This window comes from Triticum dicoccoides, chromosome 5B (genome assembly GCF_002162155.2).
Source record: "Triticum dicoccoides isolate Atlit2015 ecotype Zavitan chromosome 5B, WEW_v2.0, whole genome shotgun sequence".
In the NCBI taxonomy this organism is placed as follows: Eukaryota; Viridiplantae; Streptophyta; class Magnoliopsida; order Poales; family Poaceae; genus Triticum; species Triticum dicoccoides.
The window spans coordinates 627,591,516-627,603,386 of record NC_041389.1 but is presented as its reverse complement, the minus strand read 5'-3'; the positions used below and the strand labels follow the sequence as shown (position 1 = coordinate 627,603,386).

The 11,871-nt window shown below is 54.4% G+C and overlaps 1 protein-coding gene across 1 annotated transcript; it reads left to right on the top strand.

The window, feature by feature from the left end:
* The first annotated feature begins 9,481 nt into the window (after positions 1–9,481).
* Positions 9,482–11,274, top strand: LOC119312160 (anthocyanin 3'-O-beta-glucosyltransferase-like). The gene has a single exon (XM_037587898.1). It carries the CDS (start codon positions 9,598–9,600, stop codon positions 11,068–11,070), a length of 1,473 nt encoding a protein of 490 aa, XP_037443795.1. The 5' UTR covers positions 9,482–9,597; the 3' UTR covers positions 11,071–11,274.
* The last annotated feature ends 597 nt before the right edge of the window (positions 11,275–11,871 follow it).

Genomic DNA, 11,871 nt, shown 5'->3' with positions numbered 1-11,871 from the left:
ATTATCAATGGCGGATGCCATAAATACACCGTCCCTAGGTAATGTGGTGTATAATTAGCGGGCCTCGTCTCACGCACGTCCGTCCGCTACTGGTAATATTACCCCACAGGTAAGCTGAGACCAGCCATAAGAGCAACTTCAATGGGCCGACCCAAACGGACGGCGATTTTATTCGCCTTTTGTTCGTTTGGGTCGGTCGCCCGTTCGGGATCGGCTCTGTTTTAGATTTGGGTCAGTAGTGCGTCCAACGCGCCGACCCATATCTACCGGCGTGGCTGGCTGGCCGCCCTATTTCAACAAATAGATTATTTTTGCATTGCTTTTGCATTCAAACATATAGTCAAATAAAAGAGTTTCAACTGAATAAAATAACATAGTTTTAGAAGCCGAATACAAGTAAAAATGTCTCACATAGTTTTGCAAGCTAAATAAAGAAGATACATCTATTGGTTGCCAACATGAGCCCACATATACTCAACCAAATCATTTTGCAGTTGCATGTGAGTTTCCCAACCACGCATGTCATGATGGAATTGGGTGAACTCTTCAAACGTTGCCGCTCCTCCATGCTCAGGCACAACATTCTCACCCTGAAACTAAAACCCTTGATCGTACAGACGTTCCAATCGCTCATCTTCTGCGATCATATTGTGCATGATCACACAAGCAGTCACCACCTCCCACAGTTTCTGCGTGCTCCAGGTATTAGCAGGATACCGAACGCTGCCCCATCGAGATTGCAAAACACCAAAGGCACGCTCGACATCCTTCCTATCACTCTCTTGCTCTTAGGAAAATCTTTTCCTCTTCTCTCCGACAGGGTTGGGAATTGTTTTGACAATAGTGGTCACTGAGAATAAATACTGTCACCCAGTTAGTATCCTTTGACGTAATTGTGACCGTTGATAGTAAAGTTCACAGGTGGGCTGTTGCCTTCGGCAAGCCTAGCAAACACCAGCAAGCACTGAAGCATGTTGATATTATTGTGTGATCCGGCCATGCCAAAGAAAGAGTGCCAGATCCAGAGATCTTGAGACACCACGACCTCGAGTATGACAGTGCAAGCCCTGACATGGCCCTTATACTGCCCTTGCCAAGCAGAAGGGCAGTTATTCCACTCCTAGTGCATATAGTCTATGCTGCCAAGCATCCATGGGAAGGCCCTGCTGGCATTCATCGCAAAGGAAATTGTCAAAAAAGAACTCGTCGGCGGAGTCCATTTTGTACCTTGGCAAACTGTTGAACAACTTGTGGGCGTCGACAAAGAAGATGGCCGTCGAAGGGAGTCGCGACGCGCACGGACCAGCTAGCTGCCCTGCCGGCGTCTGACGAGCGTGCCAGTGAGGATCTGGCCGGGGCGGCGAGGCGGCTTCTTGGTCGCGGTCGCGGATGTGTCAGGAGGGGGGTGGGAAGCAGTCGGTTTCCCCAGCGGCAAGACGGCGATGGCGGACCATGTGGGAGGTGGCGGCATTGCTGAGCGGATGTTGCGGCGCCGGTAGCTGGCAGAGTCACCGGAAAAATGGGCGGCGGCGTCGTTGAGCGGATGTTGCAACGTCGGCAGCTGGCAGAGTCACCGGAAAAATGGGCGGCGGCGTCGGCGACGAAGAAGGCGGGCGAGGGTGAGGGTTGCTGTTGGATGAGGGGAGACCAATATGCCATCGACCAGCGGGCTAGGGGAGGAGAAGGCAAGCACGCGCGCGTCCGTCTCGTGTCCGCGCCCCCGCTCCCCTGCGCCGCTGGCCACTCCGACCGCGGCGGCCACAAATCCGGCATTAATGGCCGCCGTCCCATCCCGTCCCTCCTCAGCTGGCTCGCAGCATGGAAGCCCCCTCGCTCCTCGCGGTTCCGCGTCCTCGGGCGGTCCGTCGAGGGCTTCTGCCTTGCCATCAACACCGGCCACAACCATCGTAGGCTCAGATCCAGCTTCGACGCCGCGTTACCTGGAGAGAGGTGGCCCGTCCCAGCCGGGGCTGCTACTTGGCTCAACGGATCTGGGCGCATCCCTTGCTTTTGGGCACGGGCGCCTTAAATCCATGGTGGTCGCCCCATCCCCCGCTGTCGACATTTCCTCTTCGGGCGAAGACCATGGATGGATGGAGGTCAGATCCAGGAAGGGAAAGCGCGTAGGCTTCGGGCCTGCGGTTCATACGCATCATCGCCGGGAGCACCGCTCGGACCGCCAGCAGGGCTCCAATGCGCCCACCGGCCGCGACGCCTTCTTAAGCAAGTTCAAAGGAAAGTGTTTCCGGTGCCTCAACAAGCTCCACCGCCGCAAGGACTGCAGAGATCCGCTCCGCTGCGTCCTCTGCAAGCGCCAAGGCCATTTCGCCCGCGAGTGCCCACAGAACCCGAGGAACGGGGGTCCAGGAGGGGCCGCCCGCGATCGGCTGATCCCGGCTCCTTCCAGAGCTCCGGTGCACGAGCGTCTTCGCTTCACACCGTCGGGCACCTCTGCTTCCCCGGCCATGGACCGCTTCCTTCGCTGCGACCACTCGCGGCGGCCGCGCGTCAGCAACAAGGTGGTGGTCGCCTCGCCCGCGCTCGAGCGCAAGGAGCTCATCCTGCGCCTGCACGCCGTCACCCTCACCGCTGCCGAGGGGGTCCACGCCACCAATCCCATGGCGGTGGGCAAGGCCATCGAGGCGCAGCTGGGCATGCCCCCTTTCCAGCTATGTGTCACCTCCCACCACCCGGAGGCCTTCCTGGTGCATTTTGACATCCCGGCGCACCGCGACGACGCCGTGAGGCGCGGCGTGCTGCGGGTGGACGGCACCAAGTTCTTCATCCGCGCCTGGCACAAGGACGACCACACCGCCTTCATGAAGCTGCCCCTGCACGTGCGCATCATCGTCGAGGATCTCCCAATGCAATTCTGGTCGCTCGAGGGTGCGGAGGAGGCGTTCGGCGATTTCGGCCGCATCGAGCGCCTCGATAGCCGGACGCTGGAGCGGGGCCACACGAAGACCTTCGCTTGATGGCTCTGGACCTGGGATGTCACGCACATTTCGACAAAGCGTGCACTCTGGGTCCTCAAGAGGGGAGCGGGCCGCGTCGACGAGATCCTCGGCTATTCCCCGCCGGACCGCCACGTCCCACCGCCGCCGGTCGTACGCTGCTATGATCTGCTACTGCACGTGGATCGTGTTGAAGACTGGACCCCGCTCTCACCCCGCTCTTCGCACTCGGGCCAGAGCGGGATCCCCTCCTCCTCCGACAACGACAACCGCCCCTACCCGCGCGTCGTCGAGCCGGGATCCTGGGCGGGAGGTGTCGAAGATGGCCAGGTGCTGTCTCGTCGCCCCGAGGCTTGGCTGGCCACTGCTTCTTGCCGGGCGGCCCCTCGGGCGAACCGGTGCGACCACGATGAGGATGGCCCCGCCGACCAGCGACGCTCGTGCGAGACGCGTTCCTGGGCACCTCTTGCCACGCCAAGGGCAAGTCCACTGATGTCGTCGAGGCGACGCCACAGAGGCGCAGCCGGACTCCGGCAGGCAGGAGGCACGGCGACCAGGTGCGCGGGCGCACCAAGAGCAAGACGACGACCGACGAGCCGCCGCTTCGGGCCACCCCACCACTCCCTCTCCGCCAAACGACAGTGGCCCCGTGCTCGGAAGCCCAGGAGATAGACCCCGTGGCCGCTTTCTTCTCCTTCCCTAGTGGTCGCGCGCTCTCTCCCCCGCCGCGCACGGACGTCATGTAGCTAGAGATCGAGAACGCCATGCTCGACGCCCTCAACTCCCCGCTGGCCTTTGAAGATGGTGGACGCTCCCCTCCGCATGCTCGCACGCGCTCTGGTGTGATGGAAGAATTCCATGAAGACAACGACATCCTCCCGTGCATCGCTGACCTTTCTGCCCTGCTCTAAAGCCCCTGCATCTGCTCGCCGGCGGCGGCCGCGGTGGGGTTCCATGTCGACGCGATCACCCACAAGGTCGATAGTCTGCAGATTGGAGGGGCGCACGACAACGGCCCTCCCAAGGCAACGGACGACAACAATAGTGAAGGAGCGCTAGAGCTCTTCGCCCCGGTGCCCCAGGCCGTGCTGCCCAGCCCCCCGACGCGGCCGCGACCTTCGGCCCCTCCCAAGGTGCGGGCCACCTCGGCACCTTCGTGCCGCAGTGCTTGACAGGCAGCGGCAGGCTGTGCTATTTCGATTGTGCAGAGAGCGGCGATGCGCCTCATCCAGGAGCTTGGCGGGCTCGGACCTAAGGACAAGATGACGCCCAAGGCTGCTGCTGATCTTCTCAAGCGCTTCCATGAGCCTCTCTCCAACAACGACATCGCCGCCATAGCCAAGCTCACTGGCCTGGACTGTGAGGCCCTGAAGATCGCTGCCGGAATGGCTGGAGCGAGCGGCGAGGATGCATTAGTGCTGTGATCATGTTAGTCCTCCTTAGTAGCCTTCGTCGGCGGCTGGTCTTAAACCAACTTGAGTTAGGTTTTATCCCAATGTGTCGTGTCTTCTGTAAGGTAGAGGTAGCTTGGCGGCACCAGAGTTTGGTGTCTATTGGTGGCCGGCGTCGTCCCCAGCAGGATTGTGAGGCTTGTGTGTTCATGTTTACTTTCAGTAGCTATGTCAGTCAATGAAGAGAAACCCCCTGTCTCCATGATTGATACAAGCTTTAGAATCATGTCCTGGAACGTGCGGGGCCTAAACTCCCCTGCAAAGCGCTCGGCCGTCTGCGAGGTAGCACACGCGAACAGGATTTCAATCCTAAACTTGCAGGAAACTAAGATCGAATCATGGTACACACAGTTAGCAGTAGAAGTAGGGGGTCCTTCGCTTCAGGGCTGTGTTGTTTTGCGAGCAACAGGAACTAGAGGCGGGGCAGCAATTTTTTGGGATAAACAAGTAGTCGACATAGTCTCACACATGATTGCTAGCTTCTCCATCACGGTTAGGGTTCAAATCATCGGCAGCAGCGACTTTTTTTGGATGACAACCGTATACAGGCCGACAGAGGATGATCAGAAAGAGAACTTCCTTTCTAAACTTGCAAGCGTGACCCCTCCTCCATCTGATCCGTGGATGCTTAATGGTGACTTCAACATGATTTATCAAGCCAGGGACAAAAGCAACGGCCTGATCAACAGAAGGATGATGGGGCGTTTTCGCCGTGCGATCGACTACGCAGGGGTCAGAGAAATAAAGTGCAGAAACAGGCGTTTCACCTGGAGTAATGAACGAGAAGCACCTACTCTATGCATCATTGACAAGGTTTTTTGCAATTTAGCATGGGAAAACCTGTTCCCCGACGTGTTGCTTACGGCGGCCTCTACATCCTTCTCCGATCACTGTCCCCTCCTGCTGGCCAACGGTGCTCCGCCAGTTAGGAAAGCTAGGTTCAGGTTCGAAAAATTTTGGCCAAAATTTCCGCACTTCCATGAGACAGTGAAGCATGCCTGGGATCGGCCTGTGAATCATGACTGCCCATTCATACGCATCGGTAGGAAGCTGCAGAGGGTGGGGGCTGACCTGAAGATCTGGAGTAGATCACTATTCGGAGGCACTAAAATGCAGTTCCACATTGCAAATACAGTTATTTTGCAATTGGACTTGGCGCAGGAGGCCAGACACCTGACGAAGCAAGAGCGCCTATTGCGTAAGCAGCTTAAACTCAAGGTGATTGGGCTGGCAGCCATCGAGAGGGCCAGAAAGCGGCAAGCTTCCAGGATCATGTGGCTCAAAGCTGGCGATGCAAACTCAAAAATTTTCCATGCAAAAATCAGAGCAAGAAGGAGGAAGAACTACATTCACTCGATCAGGGTGGGCAACACTGACATCACTGAACATAAGGAGAAGGCCTCGGCCGCGCTCGATCACTTTATAGAAGCTTTGGGAAGGAGCCGGCAGCGCAACTGCACCATAAACTGGGACGAACTGCACCTACAGGTAGTCGACATGATAGGGCTAGATCTACCATTCTCCGAGCATGAGGTGTGGACAACAATTCATGCCTCTCCGGCTGAAAAAGCACCTGGCCCGGACGGCTTCACCGGGCGTTTCTTCAGGACCTATTGGGACATCATCAAGCATGATATTATGGCAGTTTTTCACAAATTCTATAACCTAGCAGGAGCAAACTTCGATGACCTAAACTGCGCGTTCATAGCTCTACTGCCAAAGAAGGATGGAGCAACCGAGATGGGCCACTTCAGGCCTATCAGCCTCATACACTCCGTCGCGAAATTGATAGCTAAGGTTCTATTTATGAGGTTGGCCCCAAAGCTAAAGGATCTCATCTCCCCGGCGCAAACCACTTTCCAAAAGGGCAAGTGCATCCATGATAGCTATCAGTATGTCCATGGCTGTGTTAGAGTGCTTCACAGAGACAAAAAATCGGCCCTTCTATTCAAACTGGATATAGCCAAGGCCTTCGATTCAGTTTCCTGGGAATACTTGATGGAACTGCTGCAGAGAATGGGCTTTAGCTCCCATTGGAGGGATTGGATCGCCATGCTACTTTCTTCGGCCTCCTCCTCCATCCTGATGAACGGCGAGCCGGGAGAGAAGTTCTGGCATCACCAAGGGTTGCGTCAGGGAGACCCTTTCTCCCCGCTTCTCTTCATCATCGCAATTGACCCGCTTCATCGCCTGCTAGCAGCGGCTACGGAGAGGGGGACACTGGCCCGGTTGCCGGGCCGGGGTACGAGTATGAGGATTTGTCTGTACGCAGATGACGCGGTAATCTTCGCCAACCCATCCAAGGCCGAGGTCGATACGCTACTCAATCTGCTCACAAAATTTGGGGAAGCAACGGGGCTGCATCTCAATCAAGGCAAATCATCAGTGGCAGCCATAAGATGCGATGGCATCAATTTGTCGGAAGTGCTACAGGGTTTTGGCGGCTCCCTGACTGGGTTCCCACTGACCTACCTCGGCTTGCCGATCCCGACGGCCAGGCTGAGACTGAGCCACTTCCAGTTCTTGACAGACAGGATTAAGGCGCGTCTGGCGGGTTGGAAAGGAAGGCTGCTTAACTTAGCTGGTCGGAGGGTTCTGGTATGCAACGTCCTCTCTGCGCTGCCAACTTTCGCCATGACCGTGCTAAAAGTGCCAAAGAAGATCATCCGTGAGATCGACAAGGCTCGAAGGCGATTCTTATGGAGCCAGGAGGACGAGCTCACCGGGGGTAAGTGCAAGGTGGCCTGGTCGAAAGTCTGCTCCCCGGTGAGCCAAGGAGGGTTGGGCATACTAGATTTAAACAAGTTCTGCACTGCCCTTCGCCTCAGATGGCAGTGGCTGGCATGGGAGAAACCAGCAAGGCCGTGGGTGCAACTACAAAACCCAGCGCCGGAGAAGGATCGAAAGACCTTCAGTTTGGCAACAAAAATTCAGATCGGAAATGGCCGCAAAGCAAGCTTCTGGAACGACAGTTGGTTAGGCGACTCCCCGCTCGCATTCACATACCCATCAGTCTACAATCACGCCCGCAGAAAAAGTAGAAGTGTTGAAGCATCCCTCCGGAACGACCGATGGATCAAAGATCTGCAACATGGAGACATCATGGCCATTGCACCGGAGTTTCTGTCCATATGGAGAATGCTGCAGACAGAAAACACAGTGTTGCGCCCTGAGGAGGACGATCGCATACAAGGGCGACACACCAGCAATGGCAGCTACTCTGCAAATTTAGCATACACTGCGCAGTTTCAATCTTCGGGGCAGTCCGGATTCAACCATCTAATCTGGAAAGTGTGGGCTCCAAACAAGCACAAGATATTCATGTGGCTGCTTCTACAAGACAGACTTTGGTGCAATGATCGGCTGCAGAGAAGGGGTTGGCCGAACAGCTACTTCTGCCAACTATGCATTCGCAATCTTGAAACATCTACACATTTGTTTTGGTATTGCCGTTTCGCGCGGGAAGTTTGGCAGCACACGGCGAGGCGATCGGGATGCTCCTCTCTATCATCTTTGACTAGGGACCCAACCTCCTCCTCACAGGCATGCCAACAGATAATCAACCGGACCGCACCACAGAACAGAAGAGCAATCAGATCAATGATCGTAATGATCTTGTGGGAGCTATGGAATGAGAGAAATGACTGCACCTTCAGGGGGGTGACCCCAAGTAGTCAACGGATCTATGCAAAGATCAGTAGTAACTTAGAAGAATGGAGATTAGCAGGAGCAAAGAAGCTAAAGACCCCGTTCGGGGAAATGCTGGGAGAAGTCTGATTATTTATTTTCAGTCCGGGATGATGATCACTTGACCATCTCCCGCTTAATTTCATCCTTTTGATCGTTCTGATCACCCTTGTATTCTCCTTCCTGCTAAATCAATGAAGCCAGCAAACGCTGGATCTTAAAAAAACACTTTTTAATCCACAACAACAGGGAATTGCTGCATATACTTTGCGGTCTAAAACTGAATTATCATGATGAATGTTTTTTCCACATCAGTTATGTTTGCTTGGGGAACATTGCCACGACAGAGAGTAGATTTTTCTGTTGTTGAGTCAAACAGACAGTGACTTATTGATTTGTAAAAATAATAACAATAATTATGATACATCGAACCATTCAGATTGAGTGGATTTATCTTCTGTCAACGTTGTAGTAGTATATTCTAGCAAGATCCATCGAGCAGGTGATGCAAACCTCTGTTCAAACCCTTGCATGCCAAGGTACCAAAATCTTCAATGCGAGTCCACAAGCTTCTGTTCTGGAAGATGGAGATCACCAAGTCGGAAGAGAAAAGCAATTCTCCCATGCACGGGAGGTCCCATGCATGAGAGAGCCCTTGATTTTGCTTAGAGATTAGATGCGCAATGAGTTTGTACTTTTTTAGATATTTTTCTGACCGCATGCAAGCAGTTCCACCGCTCCATACTTTTTCATTCTATTTTCAAGGTTAAATCTATTTCATTTTTAAACCAAAAATATAACTTATGACATGTTTGCATTTTAGTGTTTATGATGATGAGAACTTCAAAACGAGACCACTTTTGAATGTACTTCAATAAGTTTTAAAATTGTGATTCCAGTGGAACACAGTGAGCCGTAATAAAACAATAAAGTATTTTTGTGAAATAGAATAAACATTATTGAATATTTCGCATGGAATTAATAAATTTGTATGAAACAAGTTTGACGCATGGTGATTTAATTGTCTAAAAATATATTCAATATTAGTCTTGTTTTAAAGATGTCGACAGTAAAAACACAATTGTGCAAACAGAATGTAAATCAAACTTTTATTTCATTATATACATTAGAACAATTTATTTGAATGTAACTTTGTGAGTGAAGAATACCATGTAGATGTATGTAGGTGGTTCCACACACAAAAAAAACGGTGGATGCATGCACGGGAGGTCCGTGCATGATAGAAAATCCACTCTCCAAGTCGGAAGCCACTTCTCCCGTTCCCCTTCCTCGTTGCTTCCATCAGACAACGAGAGCCCAAACTTTTTTTTTGAATTTTGAGAGCCCAAACTTATACGTATGACTTTATAAATAGTCCTTTACACGGCTCTCGTCTTAATCGCACCGAGTCTTGCGTCTGATCTGCATTTGTACTCGATCGACCTCCTCCTCCACGCCGGCCGTAGTACACTCCGTCGGTCACGGGACGCGGTAGCTCGCCAGCCATGGCTGTCCACGACGAGCCGCTGCACATCCTCTTCTTCCCGTTCCTGGCCTCCGGCCACCTCATTCCGATCGCCGACATGGCCGCCCTCTTCGCCGGCCGCGGCGTCAGGTGCACCATCCTCACCACGCCCGTCAACGCCGCCATCATCCGCTCCGCCGTCAAGCGCGCCAACGACGCCTTCGCCGGCACCGGCTGTCCCGCCATCGACATCGCTGTCGTGCCTTTCCCCGACGTCGGGCTCCCGCCGGGGGTGGAGAACGGCACGGCCCTCTCGTCCCAGGACGACCGCGACAAGTTCTTCCACGCGGCGACTCTGCTCCGGGAGCCATTCGACCGGTTCCTGGCCGACCACCGCACTGACGCTGTCGTGTCCGACAGCTTCTTCCACTGGTCTGTCGACGCCGCCGCGGAGCGGGGCGTCCCGCGCATCGCGTTCCTCGGCAGCAGCATGTTCGCGCGCTCCTGCAGCGACAGCATGCTGCGCCACAACCCGCTGGAGAACGCCCCCGACGACCCCGACGCCTTCGTCGCCCTGCCGGGGCTGCCGCACCGCATCGAGCTGAGGCGAAGCCAGATGATGGACCCGGCTAAGAAGCCATGGCAGTGGCAGTTCTTCAAGGGCGTGAACGCCGCCGACCAGAGGAGCTTCGGCGAGGTGTTCAACAGCTTCCACGAGCTGGAGCCGGATTACGTCGAGCACTTCAACAAGACGCTCTCCCGGCGTGTGTGGCTCGTCGGGCCAGTAGCGCTCGCCAGCAAGGACATGGCTGTGAGAGGCACCGACGCGCCCTCGCCGGACGCGGACAGCTGCATCCGGTGGCTGGACGCGAAGCCAGCCGGCTCGGTGGTGTACGTCTCCTTCGGCACACTAACCAAGTTCGCACCGGCGGAGCTGCACCAGCTCGCCCGCGCCCTCGACCTCTCAGGCGTGAACTTCGTGTGGGTCATCGGCACCGCCGCAGGCCAAGACTCTGCTGAATGGATGCCCGAAGGCTTCGCGGACCTCATAGCGCACGGCGACCGCGGCTTCCTAATCCGAGGCTGGGCGCCGCAGATGCTGATCCTGAGCCACGCCGCCCTGGGCGGGTTCGTGACGCACTGCGGCTGGAACTCGGTGCTGGAGGCCGTGAGCGCCGGCGTGCCGATGGTGACGTGGCCGCGGTACGCGGACCAGTTCAACAACGAGAAGCTCGTGGTGGAGCTGCTCAAGGTGGGCGTCAGCATCGGGGCCAAGGACTACGCGTCGGGCATCGAGGCCCACGAGGTGATCGCCGGCGAGGTGATCGCCGAGTCCATCCAGAGGCTGATGGAGAGCGACGCCATCCAGAAGAAGGCCAAGGACCTAGGTGAGAAGGCAAGGCGCGCGGTGGAGAAGGGCGGATCTTCGTACGATGATGTTGGCCGGCTCATGGACGTGCTGACGGCCCGTCGGAGCTCCGTCGAGGTTGGCCAAGACATCCAGGCCAGCTGATTGGTATTGGTCTGACGCAGTGGCGGAGCGGCGGAGCTTCACTGACATAACACTGGGCAACAGGCAAATTATGAAAGTTTGGAGGTGCCAAATGAGAATAGTTTGTTCCATCTATACACACATAGCTGTGTTCGGGACCAGCTTTGGACTTTCCTTTTGGCTGATTAATGGCCCCTAGATCCGATGGGGATCTTTGCTACGACAGCCATGACCCATGGAGTCTTGTTTTTCTTTGGCAAACTTGCTGCCTTTATTATTGGGCGCTGATAAGTACCACATGTTCGGCCTGGGCACCTTCCCAGACCGAACTATCAGCAGCACATGTTCGACCTGGGCACCTCCCAGACTGAACGATTGTTCGGTACGATGGGATCGATCCTCCGAACGTATTCGTTCGGCAGGGGGAACCATAGTCCGAACGCCTCCCTGACACCAGGTCTTTTCCATGTAAAAATCAAAAAAGGAATAAAAAGCTCGCTAGTAATGAATTAGATGAAAAGCCCAGATTTTTGTTTTTTTTGTGACAAATAAAAGCCTAGATTTTGCTCAGCTACGAAAAAATGCCATCAGCTTTAATAGCAGAAAAAATGGAAATTCCAAAAAAATGCCATTTGAGTTTGACCAATCTATTTATAATTTGCCATGATATACTTTTTTTACAATGGCAAGGTTTATAAAAAACATATTTGATTCCCTAGTGAAAGCATGGACAATCTGGCATGACAAAAAAAAAATCAAAATAGTCATGGCTAAAAATTTGTTCGAAAAATGACATGGCGATTTTCCATTTGTGTCCAGCAC

Excerpts from the sequence above, each read along its gene's own strand:
- LOC119312160 (XM_037587898.1), top strand. The coding sequence starts at position 9,598 with ATGGCTGTCCACGACGAGCCGCTGCACATCCTCTTCTTCCCGTTCCTG.